General features: G+C 37.7%; 1 protein-coding gene and 1 pseudogene across 1 annotated transcript; one reads left to right on the top strand and one right to left on the bottom strand.

Moving 5' to 3' along the window:
* Positions 1-6,362: 6,362 nt before the first annotated feature.
* Positions 6,363-7,899, top strand: LOC132141769 (microfibril-associated glycoprotein 4-like). Its single transcript, XM_059551429.1, has 5 exons — positions 6,363-6,368; positions 6,452-6,652; positions 6,733-6,829; positions 6,913-7,080; positions 7,510-7,899. The coding sequence occupies exons 1-5, from the start codon at positions 6,363-6,365 to the stop codon at positions 7,764-7,766; spliced, it is 729 nt and encodes a 242-aa protein (XP_059407412.1). The 3' UTR covers positions 7,767-7,899.
* Positions 7,900-10,478: 2,579 nt separating this feature from the next.
* On the bottom strand, positions 10,479-13,474 carry LOC132141768 (microfibril-associated glycoprotein 4-like; annotated as a pseudogene).
* Positions 13,475-13,717: the final 243 nt, after the last annotated feature.

The following is a 13,717-nucleotide window of genomic DNA, read 5'->3' as shown; positions in this document are numbered from 1 at the left end:
AAAGTACAAAACTGAAATATCACAGTAACATAAATGTTCAGACACTTTGGTACACCATATGAACTTAAAAGGTTAGTTCACCCAGATAGCAAAATTATGTCATTAATAACTTACCCTCATGTCGTTCCAAACCCGTAAGATCTCCGTTTATCTTCTGAACACAGTTTAAGATATTTTAGATTTAGTCCGAGAGCTCTCAGTCCCTCCATTGAAGCTGTGTGTACGGTCTACTGTCCATGTCCAGAAAGGTAAGAAAAACATCATCAAAGTAGTCCATGTGACATCAGAGGGTCAGTTAGAATATTTTGAAGCATCGAAAATACATTTTGGTCCAAAAATAGCAAAAACTACGACTGTATTCAGCATTGTCTTCTCTTCCGTGTCTGTTGTGTGAGAGTTCAAAACAAAGCAGTCTGGATATCCAGTTCGCGAACGAATCATTCGATGTAACCGGATCTTTTTGAACCAGTTCACCAAATCGAACTGAATCGTTTTAAACGGTTCGCATCTCTAATACGCATTAATCCACAAATGACTTAAGCTGTTAACTTGTTTAATGTGGCTGACACTCCCTCTGAGTTCAAACAAACCAATATCCCGGAGTAATTCATTTACTCAAACAGTACACTGACTGAACTGCTGTGAAGAGAGAACTGAAGATGAACACCGAGCCGAGCCAGATAAGAAGAATCGAGGAGCTGATGATACTGCGCATGTGTGATTCAGTGTGAAGCAGACCGACACACAGAGCATCTGAACCGAACTGATTCTTTTGGTGATTGATTCTGAACTGATTCTGTGCTAGTGTTATGAGCCCAGGTAAACCGAAGGCTTGAATCATCGCCAATGACGCCATTGTGTTGAGCGCAAAAGAACCGGTGAACCGTTTTCTTCAACTGGTTTATTGAATCGAACTGTCCGAAAGAACTACTGTTGATCTGATAACCAATGCAACCGGTTCTTGACTCGTGAACGAGTCAGTCTATTGTTCATTTTGTTATTTTCGATGCTTCAAAATATTCTAACGGACCCTCTGATGTCACATGGACTACTTTGATGATGTATTTCTTACCTTTCTGGACATGGACAGTAGACCGTACACACAGCTTCAATGGAGGGACTGAGAGCTCTCGGACTAAATCTAAAATATCTTAAACTGTGTTCTGAAGATAAACGGAGGTCTTACAGGTTTGGAACGACATAATAACATTTTGCTATCTGGGTGAACTAACCCTTTAAGCTCAGGTGCACGATATTTCTCTGGTTCATCTCTGAGATGATTCTATACATTCAGTAGATCTGTGTCAAATTTAATTGATCGGACTTTGTCTGGGAAGAAAAAACCAAGACATGAGGTCAACAGAGCTGCCTGCTGAGCTCAGAGATAGGATTGTGATGAAATCATTTCTACTGCACAGACTAGTCCTGGAGCTCTCTGACCTAGTCTAGTGTTCCCATCCGACCTGACTGAGCTTGAGAGAGTCTGTAGAGACAAATCCCAGAAAAATCCTCAAATGGACACACTGACCAAACCAGAACTGCCAGAGAAGTCTTAAAGTACACAAACACAAATCCAAAGGGATGGTTTGCAAATGCATACTCAAGAAACAACTTGCAAATATACAACATTCAAAACTCTGTGTGCAGACTTCTGTGTTGAATTGAATTGAAATTCATTTGACAAGTATTCCATACACTTTAGAAAAACTGTCGAGGATAAAAACACAATAAAGCCCTTGGCTTATTTCCATTGCGGCCCTCGATGTTAATAATAACTTCTGTGTTTTGGATCTGTGAAACGCATTTTGACAATGCATATTTGATAATGTAAATATGAGTTGCCGTTTGACAATGCATACAATTTTCTTTGTGAATGAAAATGATCATAATTTATGTTAATCAGCAATAAAAAAAACAATTATAATGGCAAAGAAGTATATCAGTTCTGTTGTTGCTCATAAATAGCTGTAGCGATGTTGTTAAGTTTGGCTCCTTTCCAGTACTCTAAAATTGTGCACATGAAAGTTGCTGAGGGAAATTAAATGAAAAAATATATGATTTTATGTGTGAATACATAAAGCGAATGTCTTCAGAAAAGTTTTGATTGCCTTTGCTTTCCATCTTCCCTCTGTGTAATGCATAATAAAGCAGCAGCTTTGTTTACAGAGGTTACTATGGAAACAGCTCTGTTCTGCTGTTCATAAGCGCCCTCTGCTGTCAAACTGTGGATTTACACATTCATTCAGTCTGACATATTTTTGTTCAGACCAATGTGAAATCAGACCAGATTTTTGTTGTAAGTCTCAACTGATCGATGGAAAATAGCCTACCTTGTTATCAGAAGTGTTGAGATTTTTAGAATGCACATTAGCTTATGTAGAACTGTTAATGGAGCAGATAAAATTATTATTTTTTCATTCTGACTCATACTTTTATTAAAGACAAAAAAAGATTTAAAGGCTGATTATGTTATTATTTAAATTAATTTAAGTTCATTTTTTAAAAGTAGCTCCAAAATGAAGTAAGGTTAGAGACCCCTGCGCTAGAGGGTTTGGCATGGTTAATGTTCACCCAACGGAAAGAAGGTCTCAAATGTTTCTCAGATCTTCCTCCTTTGCTAGAGACTCAGGAGCTCTCACGTGTGCTGTGATCTCAACAACTTTACAAAGTGTGCACCAAGTCAAATGTCTCAGTATGAACTTAAACATCTCTTATGACTACCATAAATATGAATTAATAATCAAAATAGTTGAGGATTTAGTCAAAGCCATTCATGTCCAGGGTTACTGTTACTTATAAAGGCACTGAGTACATGACTATTTACAAGAACAAATAATGAGCCCTATATGCACATAAACTGCACAGGACTTCTCTCTTTTACTGTATGTAAGGAAGTCATGAGCTATATTTACATGCATGCAAAATGAAGTTTGCATGACAAAACAAGTGTTGCATGTGATGCATATACAAAGCTGGGTATTTGAATGTAAAAATTTAATAACTATTAGCTCTTGATATTATGAATTGTAATGCTATTTAAAGGATATTTTCTATATTTACAATATTAGGACAAATGTAAAATCAAATAAAAACCTAACATAAAATGGATGATGCCTGAAAACAAGTAAGAGTCATATAAAAAACATAAGAGAATCAGTCCTTTGCATTGGATTGGGATCAGCATTTATAGACATTCTGAACTCTATTGGGGTTAAACAACACGTTTCAGGACCTACTCATTGTCGAAATCATACTCTAGATTTAATACTGTCACATGGAATTGATGTTGATAGTGTTGAAATTATGCAGCCAAGTGATGATATCTCAGATCATTATTTAGTTTTGTCCAAACTTCATATAGCCAAAATTTTAAATTCTACTTCTTGTTACAAGTATGGAAGAACCATCACTTCTAACACAAAAGACTGCTTTTTAAGTTATCTTCCTGATGTATCCAAATTCCTGAACATATCCAAAACCTCAGAACAACTTGATGATGTAACAGAAACTATGGACTCTCTCTTTTCTCGCACTTTAAATACAGTTGCTCCTTTACGCTTAAGGAAGGTTAAGGAAAACAGTTTGACACCATGGTATAATGAGCATACTCGCACCCTAAAGAGAGCAGCCCGAAAAATGGAGCGCAGCTGGAGGAAAACAAAACTAGAGGTATTTCGTATTGCTTGGCGGGAAAGTAACCTATCCTACAGAAAAGCATTAAAAACTGCTAGATCCGATCACTTTTCTTCTCTTATAGAAGAAAACAAACATAACCCCAGGTATTTATTCAATACAGTGGCTAAACTAACGAAAAATAAAGCCTCAACAAGTGTTGACATTTCCCAACACCACAGCAGTAATGACTTTATGAACTACTTTACTTCTAAAATTGATACTATTAGAGATAAAATTGCAACCATTCAGCCGTCAGCTACAGTATCACATCAGACAGTGCACTATAGACCCCCTGAGGAACAGTTCCACTCATTCTCTACTATAGGAGAGGAAGAATAGTATAAACTTGTTAAATCATCTAAACCAACAACATGTATGTTAGACCCTATACCATCTAAGCTCCTAAAAGAGGTGCTTCCAGAAGTCATAGATCCTCTTCTGACTATTATTAATTCCTCATTGTCATTAGGACATGTCCCCAAAACCTTCAAACTGGCTGTTATTAAGCCTCTCATCAAAAAACCACAACTTGACCCCAAAGAACTAGTTAATTATAGACCAATCTCGAATCTCCCTTTTCTGTCCAAGATATCATAGTACTGAGACTGCTCTCCTTAGAGTTACAAATGATCTGCTCTTATCATCTGATCGTGGGTGTATCTCTCTATTAGTTTTATTGGATCTTAGTGCTGCGTTTGACACAATTGACCACAACATTATTTTGCATAGACTTGAACACTTTGTTGGCATCAGTGGAAGTGCATTAGCATGGTTTAAATCGTACTTATATGACCGCCATCAGTTCGTAGCAGTGAATGAAGATGTATCCTATCGATCACAAGTGCAGTGTGGAGTACCTCAAGGCTCAGTACTAGGGCCGCTACTATTCACGCTTTATATGTTACCCTTGGGAGATATCATCAGGAAACATGGTGTTAGCTTTCACTGTTATGCTGATGATACTCAGCTCTATATTTCTTCGCAGCCCGGTGAAACACACCAATTTAAAAAAACTAATGGATTGCATAGTCGATATAAAAAACTGGATGACGAGTAATTTCTTACTGCTAAATTCTGAAAAAACAGAGGTGTTAATTATAGGACCTAAAAACTCTGCTTGTAATAACCTAGAACACTGTCTAAGACTTGATGGTTGCTCTGTCTTCGTCATCAGTTAGGAACCTAGGTGTGCTATTTGATCGCAATCTTTCCTTAGAAAGCCACATTTCTAGCATTTGTAAAACTGCATTTTTCCATCTCAAAAATATATCTAAATTACGGCCTATGCTCTCAATGTCAAATGCAGAAATGTTAATCCATGCATTTATGACCTCAAGGTTAGATTATTGTAATGCTTTATTGGGTGGTTGTTCTGCACGCTTAGTAAACAAACTACAGCTAGTCCAAAATGCAGCAGCAAGAGTTCTTACTAGAACCAGGAAGTATGACCATATTAGCCCGGTCCTGTCAACACTGCACTGGCTCCCTATCAAACATCGTATAGATTTTAAAATCTTGTCTATTACCTATAAAGCCCTGAATGGTTTAGCACCTCAGTATTTGAATGAGCTCCTTTTACATTATAATCCTCTACGTCCGCTGCATTCTAAAAACTCATTTTGATAATACCTAGAATATCAAAATCAACTGCGGGCGGCAGATCCTTTTCCTAATAATCTATTTAACATTGTTCGGGAGGCAGGCTCACTCGTGCAGTTTAAATATAGATTAAAGACCCATCTCTTTAACCTGGCTTACACATAACACACTAATATGCTTCTAATATCCAAATCAGTTAAAAGATTTTAGGCTGCATTCGGTAAGAGCAGAGGTGTAGGGGTGTGCTTTATGATTAACAATCGCTGGGGCACTGTGATGATGGTGCAACATCTGAGAGCAGAGAGGAGAGCAAAGTGCCACTGTTGCCCCTCTGAGTGACCCTGACGTCCCCCTGGTGATAGCGACACCCACTTCACCCCCGGCTCTGATGACAGTGAATGTCTGAAGGGTAGGACCATGTCCCCATTAGGTTTGGTGGAGGTCCCGTGCCATGAGTTGGCCTTCCTCTCAGTTGTTCTGGTGCAGGCTCCTCGGTGGTCAAGCCATCTCCGTCGACTTCCCGACAAGTTAAATGATTATGAGCTGAATGATTATGGAGCGCTGTTGATACTAAAATGTGAGATAATATGAGAACTAAGCCCCCTGAGCTTAGGGAAAAGCAATATATTTTTCCTATGGGCAGGTGCTTCTCTATTGATGTACCTGTTTATTATTATTATTTTGTTTATTTTTTTACAACATTTAACCAGATGGTTCTATCTACTGCTTTCAAGCAGCAATCAGGGCCAAGGCACTGCAAGCACAGTTTGTGACTGCATGTTTAACTTGCATTTTATTTGCATCCATAATATGGGTCTTTGTAATGTAAATTTCTATGTTAACACAGAGGAGGAGTCTGACAATCTGACAGATATAAAGAATGTTTACATCAAACTGAAAAACACAAATAATACAACAAACGGTGAGTTACTGTTTCATTCTTCATTTATCTTACAGAACATTCAGACATTTATACTACTCTTTAAAAAAATAAACCCGTCAAAATATGAATATATAAAGATTTTTCTGTTATTTTCGTCTAGATAAAACAGATCTCAGCTGTGATCTCCTGAAAAGAGATTGAGAAGATGTCAGTAAGTTCATCAATAACTACATCTATAACAACTTCAGCTTAATTTCATTGTGCTGTTTATCTCTTTCTCTGTATCCCGTGTAGATGTTTGTTTTTTGGGCAATTTATCTTCCGGTTGTACTGATGAATGAATGCAGTCAGGATGAAAAAGACTGTTCTGATATCTATAACTCAGAGGAAACGGTCAGTAGGATTTACTTCATCTATCCAGCAGGATACATTCCCGTCTCAGTTTACTGTGAGATGATCTCAGGTGGGAAAGATGAAGACAACGGAGCATGGACGGTATGAATGTGACTCTAGATCATTAAACACACATCAGCACATTCATTATGAATCATATATTCTATATAAACCCATCACAGGTGATTCAGAGGAGAATGGATGGCAGTGTGAATTTCTATCGACCGTGGGATCAGTACAAGAGAGGATTTGGGAATGTGGAGGGAGAATACTGGCTGGGTAAGATCTCACTGTGTGTGTGTGTTTGTGTGGATGTTCATGTCCAGTGTTTGGTTGAACGTGTTCTTCATGTGTATGATCAGGGCTGGAGAACATGTACCAGCTGACAAGCAACAGGACATACATGCTGAGAGTGGATCTGGAGGACTTTCAAGGAAATAAAGCTTTTGCTCAGTACTCGTCCTTCTCTGTGGCTCCTGAAGCTGATGGATTTAAACTACAAGTTTCAGGATTCAAGGATGGAGGAGCAGGTAGGACACTTTAATTTATACTCAATGTTGAGTGTAATGCTTTACTAAGTAAATAATTCTGTTGAAAAGGAAAGGATTACTCTTATTTTTATGTAATGTCTAATTTAATATCTAATGTTAAAATGTATGTTTTCATGTAACCTCCTTGGTTAGTTCAAGGATAGTTTTTGCAATTTTATATTATTTGTTTCAAAGAATTAAAAGCTAGATTTTCTTGTATTGTTAACTAGTCTTGGTTAACATGGGATTTACAAAGTAATGCAATACCTTTTAGAAAATGATTAGTACAGTAAGCTAGTTGCACTGTTAAAAGTTGTCAGTAGCGAGAAATTAATTACTTTTTAGAGTAACTTATCAAACATTGCTTATACAAATGAAATTACATTTCCATTTAGTTATTGTTCTTAATGACGCTCTTCCTCTCGGCAGGTGACTCTTTATCGGACCATGATGGACAGAAGTTCACCACAGTAGACAAAGACCAAGACTCAGACAATAACAACAACTGTGCCAAACTTCATCTTGGGGCATTTTGGTACAAAGACTGTATGCAGACAAACCCCAATGGTGTGTATATATGGGGATTTTATGACACCCAAACCATCATTGGAAATGTATGGTCAACCTGGAAGGGTAACGGTGATGGTATGAAATCCATCAGCATGAAAATCAAACCTCTGTCATAGAAACATTTCAATGTTTGCCAGAAATACACAACAAAACAATCAAATTAATGTTTAAGGGTTTCCTCTTGTATTACCTGTTTTACTTTATAAATCATGTAGTAAAATTGTATGTTTGTAGTGGTTTTTCTATAACCAGTGTAGGGTGGTGTAAGTTGTTCATGACTCATAGGTTAGAATAAACAATTTCCACAAAGCAATGTATGCTTCTCGACTCGTTAATTTAATGGATAAACAATGTTTACAAAACATGTGTAGCTGTGGTAAGAACCAATGATTCATGGCCCAACACCCGTACCTGTCCAATACAACCTCAAGGGAAGGTTAACATCATGTGATGTGAACAGGTGAACTACGTCTATCTAGTGCAGAAATAATCATTGCATTTAAGCTCCTACACCCCAACTCCATAATATCCACAATTAAACTTAATCTACATATAAGGAGCCATAAACTACTTTGTACTCAAATTCAGATTCAGCTTTTGGTCTCAGCATCTGGCAATAAACAAATCCGCTTTTATCGGGATAGGTTTTGATTGATCTTTCCCACAAAAGCTGAGAGGAGCTATACAATCCATGATGACAACGTCTCCCACCATTGAACTTATTTGTGGCTTTATCCATTTCTTTCTGTATGACCTAATTACTTTTGTACAGGTGCATCTCAATAAATTAGAATGTCGTGGGAAAGTTCCATAAAATTATTTTTTTTTGTTAAACTGTATTAAATAAATTCAATGCACACAGACTGAAAAGTCTTTGGTTGTTTTATTTGTGATGATTTTGGCTAACATTAAAAAAAATGGTTGGCCTTCTGGAAGTTATGTTAATTTACTGTATATGTACTCAATACTTGGTAGGGGCTTTTTTGGTTTAATTACTGCCTCAGTTCGGCGTGGCGTGGAGGTGATCAGTTTGTGGCACTGCTGAGGTGGTCTGGAAGCCCAGGTTTCTTTGACAGTGATCTTCAGCTCATCTGCATTGTTCGGTCTCTTGTTTCTCATCTTCCTCTTGACAATAGCCCATAGCTTCTCTCTGGGGTTCAGGTCTGGTGAGTTTGCTGGCCAGTCAAGCACACCAACACCATGGTCATTTAACCAACTTTTGGTGCTTTTGGCAGTGTGGGCAGGTGCCAAATCCTGCTGGAAAATGAAATCAGCATCTTCAAAAAGCTCGTCAGCAAGATTTCTTGGTAAATGGGTGCAGTGACTTTGGTTTTCAAAAAACACAATGGACCAACAGCAGCAGATGACATTGCACCCCAAATCATCACAGACTGTGGAAACTTAACACTGGACATAAAGCAACTTGGGCAATGAGCTTCTCCATCCTTCCTCCAGACTCTAGGACCTTGGTTTCCAAATGAAACACAAAACTTGCTCTCATCTGAAAAGAGGACATTGGATCGCTGGGCAACAGTCCAGTTCTTCTTCTTCTTAGTCCAGGTAAGACACCTCTGATGTTGTCTGTGGTTCAGTAAATCTCTTGACACGTCTGTGTGTGGTGCTCTTGATGCCTTGACCCCAGCCTCAGTCCATTCCTTGTGAAGTTCACTCAGATTCTTGAACTGATTTTGCTTGACAATCCTCATAAGGCTGTGGTTCTCTCGGTTGGTTTCGCGTCTTTTTCTTCCACACTTTTTCTTTCCACTCAACTTTCTGTTAACATGCTTGGATACAGCACTCTGTGAACAGCCAGCTTCTTTGGCAATTAATGTTTGTGGCTTACCCTCTGTAACAATATAAAAACTTCACAATCACAGTAAGGAGTAGGGAACCGTCGGAAATTTAAAAAGACTTTAATGACCAAATAAACCCAAAACCCAAAATAAAGCCCAGGCCTGGTCCTCTCTCGTCACACATAACATGTGAAGAGTCTCAATGATTGTCTTCTGGACAACTGTCAGAGCAGCAGTCTTCCTCATGATTGTGTAGCCTAGTGAACCAAACTGAGACACCATTTTGAAGACTCAGGAAACCTTTACAGGTGTTTTGAGTTGATTAGTTGATTGGGATGTCACCACATTTTAATTTGTTTAGAGAATTTGTGTTTTTTTTTTAAATGTGAGCCAAAATAATCACAATTAATAGAACCAAAGACTTAAACGACTTCAATCTGTGTGCATTGAATTTATTTAATACATGAGTTTCACAATTTGAGTTGAATTACTGAAATTAAATAACTTTTCCACGACATTCTAATTTATTGAGATGCATCTGTATATCCTTCAAAATAAATAGAGTAGTCCTTGTACAGAATAACAGGACACCTTTCTTCTTCAGGCATGGAAGCCTTAGCAAGTCTTCCTCCTATTCTTCGAAAACCATTCCCCAGCACATGATCCAGGCTAAGATTTCTCTTTTTTTTCTTTATAGTAGCACCTGCCTCCAATGCAGTAATCTCGATCGAAAATCCTTCTTGTTGATAATACTGACTTATCTCCTTGACTTTGAGCAATGCTTAAATTTAAATTTAAACAGTGAAGTTTGCAGTACATATATTCTTTCACAAACAAAAAATAAGCTACATATCTTTTTTTGTTTTTTCAAAGTATGCTGAGGGGACTCAACAAACACACAAGGAACAGCACAGTCAGGAACCTAGCAGTATTCACATTTTTAGATTTAGACAGTGTGAGGACAGTGTTTCAAATAGTCTGGATCCACTACAGGAGTTTATTGAATATTTAGGGAATAAATAATCATGTAAACAGTAACTTCAAAAAATATTTTAATGCACAAACATCCATACATTTAAAAAACAGATTTCAACATGATCCTTTCACACAGAAAAAGTAATAAAAAATTGAAATTGAAATTTAAGCACTGTAATGTTTCTATGACACACGTTTTATCTTCATGCTGAAGGTTTTCATACTGACTGCATGATTCTTCCACGTTGACCAAACAACACCAATGGCGTGATAGGTGGGATCTTCTCGACCATAAATACACTCCATTGGGGTTTGTAGTATGACAGACTGCGTACCAAAATCCCCCGAGATACTGCTTGGCACAGTTCTTTTCATAGGAATCTTGGTCTTTGTCAAAGGTGGAGAACTTCTGTCCATTATGGCCAGATAAAGAGTCGCCTGCAGAGAAGAAGAGCATCACTGAGGACAGTAGCTCAATGGAAATGAGTTGTTATGAGTATAAATGAAAGTGTCCTACCTGCTCCTCCATCAATGAATCCTGACACATGCAGCTGATATCCAGCACATTCACATCCCACAGAGAAGAACGAGTACAGAGCAGGGGCGTCACTAGGCCCTTTTTAGGGGGGCTTCAGCCCTTATCTGAGTCTGCTTGGATTTAGTGCATTTTTCAATCTGCAGGGGCGCCGAGCAGAGCAAACACCAGAGACCACAAGGTGTGTGTCGTGTGTGCATGCATTTATTGATAGATTGCTAATGCTATGATATTACATCTGCATCGGTGCAGTTCTTTGTCATAAATGCAGTGCAGTTTACATAATGTAATGTTACTGGAGCATTGGGAGCACACGGGACGGCTCGGTTTCTCATCCAATACCAATACGTTTCCAATACCAATATCTTGTGTGATAGTTGTTTTTTATTCCTACAAAAATGAAGTGATTAACACCCATGAAAACATACTTTAGATTCAGAAAACGATCATGATTTATTTTTATTTACTTTTTAAAATTACAGACATATTAATATGTATTTTGACATTACATTATGCAGCCATGCACAGAAATGATTAAAGACACACATCATTGTCTGAAAGCACTAGATGGCCCAGAGAGAGAATGTGGAGTTATTTTGTTTTGTATTATTAAATATAGTTTTATATTAAGTAATAATGAATCAGGAGGAGTGTCATGATACATAAATTAGAGTAAGCGTAGAGTAAAGGGATTTTTGATTTTCTTGATTTATACTATTTATACTAGATTTGTACTTGATTTATAGAAGTGGCAAATTGATAATTCATGTTGTCATTTTTAATAAATAGAAATAAATATAGAACAGATTAATCATATCGCCAATAGACAATTACATTAATACATGGTTTGTTTATATTCTTAATGAATATTAGCTGGTTACTTAAAATACTTAAAATGACATCAATTTTCATGGGGTGACTTTATGAATATCCAACCTTATTGTTGATTATAAAGGCTAAAAAGCTAAAAAACTAAAATAATTTATATTTCATTGTAGATGGATATACGACATGTTTTCTTGTCGTGCGGGAGTAGGTCTGCAAATGAGCAACAGTCAGGTGAGAATAGAACGTAGACAGCCTCTCACACACACAATACCACTGTGTTCCCAAGATTCATTTCAGCCATTGAACCCTGACATTGTTTTAATTGTCTGCCAATTTCCCTGTACATTTTATAAGAAAAAGCAGTGGTATCGTCAAAGGAAAAAATTCCTATCTGAGGTTTGTATGTGAGCATAGAAATGCAAACAGTAAAATGTTGTGTTTGTACTGGAAACATGTGTGCGTGTGTTTGTACAGTGAATGAATCAGGAGGTCTTCATTGTAAAAAAAAAAAAAAATCGACATTCCCTATTTTCTAGTGGTCACATCCAATAATTATGTTTTTATTACAGTGTTGTATATGGCTCAGTCAGTACTCCTACTCCCATATACGAAATACAGGGAATACAATGGAATAGTGGATTGCAGTAAGGTTAGTAGCATACCACCCTACCCTAATAGTCAAATAATATTTTTTTTAATCATAACCTTATTGGGGGCTGAGCCCCCCTAAAATCAACATCCTAGAATCGCCCCTGGTACAGAGCGAAACCTTTCCTTCCGGTGAAGTCCTCCAGATCCACTCTCAGCGTGTACTTGTTCTTACGTGTCAGCTGGTACATGTTCTCCAGCCCTGATCATACACACATGAAGAACACGTTCACCAAACACTGGACATGAACATCCACACACACACACACACACACACACACACACACACACACACACACACACACTGTGAGATCTTACCCAGCCAGTATTCTCCCTCCACATTCCCAAATCCTCTCTTGTACTGATTCCACGGCCGATAGAAATTCACAGTGCCGTCCATTCTCCTCTGAAACACCTGTGATGGGTTTATATAGAATATATGATTCATAATGAATGTGCTGATGTGTTTTTGATGATCTAGAGCCACATTCATACCGTCCATGCTCCGTTGTCTTGATCTTTCCCACCTGAGATCATCTCACAGTAAACCCAGACAGGAATGTCTCCTGCTGGATAGATGGAGTAAATCCCACTGACTGTTTGTCCTGATTTATAGACATCAGAGCAGTCAACCAGTTTGTCTACATCATGACCACAATCACAGCCCAATAAAACAGGCAGAAGAGCTGCAAAAAGATGAACATCACACTGAAAGGTGAAAACAATCTGTACGAATGTAACAAACTGTAGGAAACAGATGAGCTTACCTCCATCTTCTCAAACTCTTATCAGCAGAAATATGTTTCCCAAAAGAGACAAAGAAGTTCTTTGAGACCATTTCATTGTATTAGTTATTTTGTATGAGCTGATAGAAACTTCTGAATGTCCAGACAGGCTTTAAGATAAATACAAGCCAGCAACTCACCGTTGGAGTTCTCCAGTTGTAGAGGAGATAAAACGCTCCTTTAAATATCTGACGCTCAGCCTCCTCCTCAGAGTCAAAGTCCAGTTTAAGAAATTTGGGTAAACACTCTTTTACGTACATTTATGCATCATCCAAATTGGTCAAGAACATAAATTCCCTGTTCCTACAAATGATTTAGAAATTATCTGTACATACAGAATGTTCTTAAATAGGGTCCAGTTAATCACAGATAATCTTAAAATCATCAACATAACACTACTAATTGTTTTCCAATAACACTTTTACCATAAACACTCAAACTATAGCTAATAGATGAACAGACTGAATCGACCCAAAGAGGTCACTCCTCACGCTGAAGGAGTC

This window comes from Carassius carassius, chromosome 6 (assembly GCF_963082965.1).
Source record: "Carassius carassius chromosome 6, fCarCar2.1, whole genome shotgun sequence".
Classification (NCBI taxonomy): Eukaryota; Metazoa; Chordata; class Actinopteri; order Cypriniformes; family Cyprinidae; genus Carassius; species Carassius carassius.
Note: the sequence above shows the minus strand (reverse complement) of the source record. Positions and strands in the feature narration are given on the sequence as shown.

Excerpts from the sequence above, each read along its gene's own strand:
- LOC132141769 (XM_059551429.1), top strand. Across the intron at positions 6,653-6,732 it reads AAGACAACGGAGCATGGACG|GTGATTCAGAGGAGAATGGA; the intron begins GTATGAATGTGA and ends AACCCATCACAG. Across the intron at positions 7,081-7,509 it reads ATTCAAGGATGGAGGAGCAG|GTGACTCTTTATCGGACCAT; the intron begins GTAGGACACTTT and ends TCCTCTCGGCAG.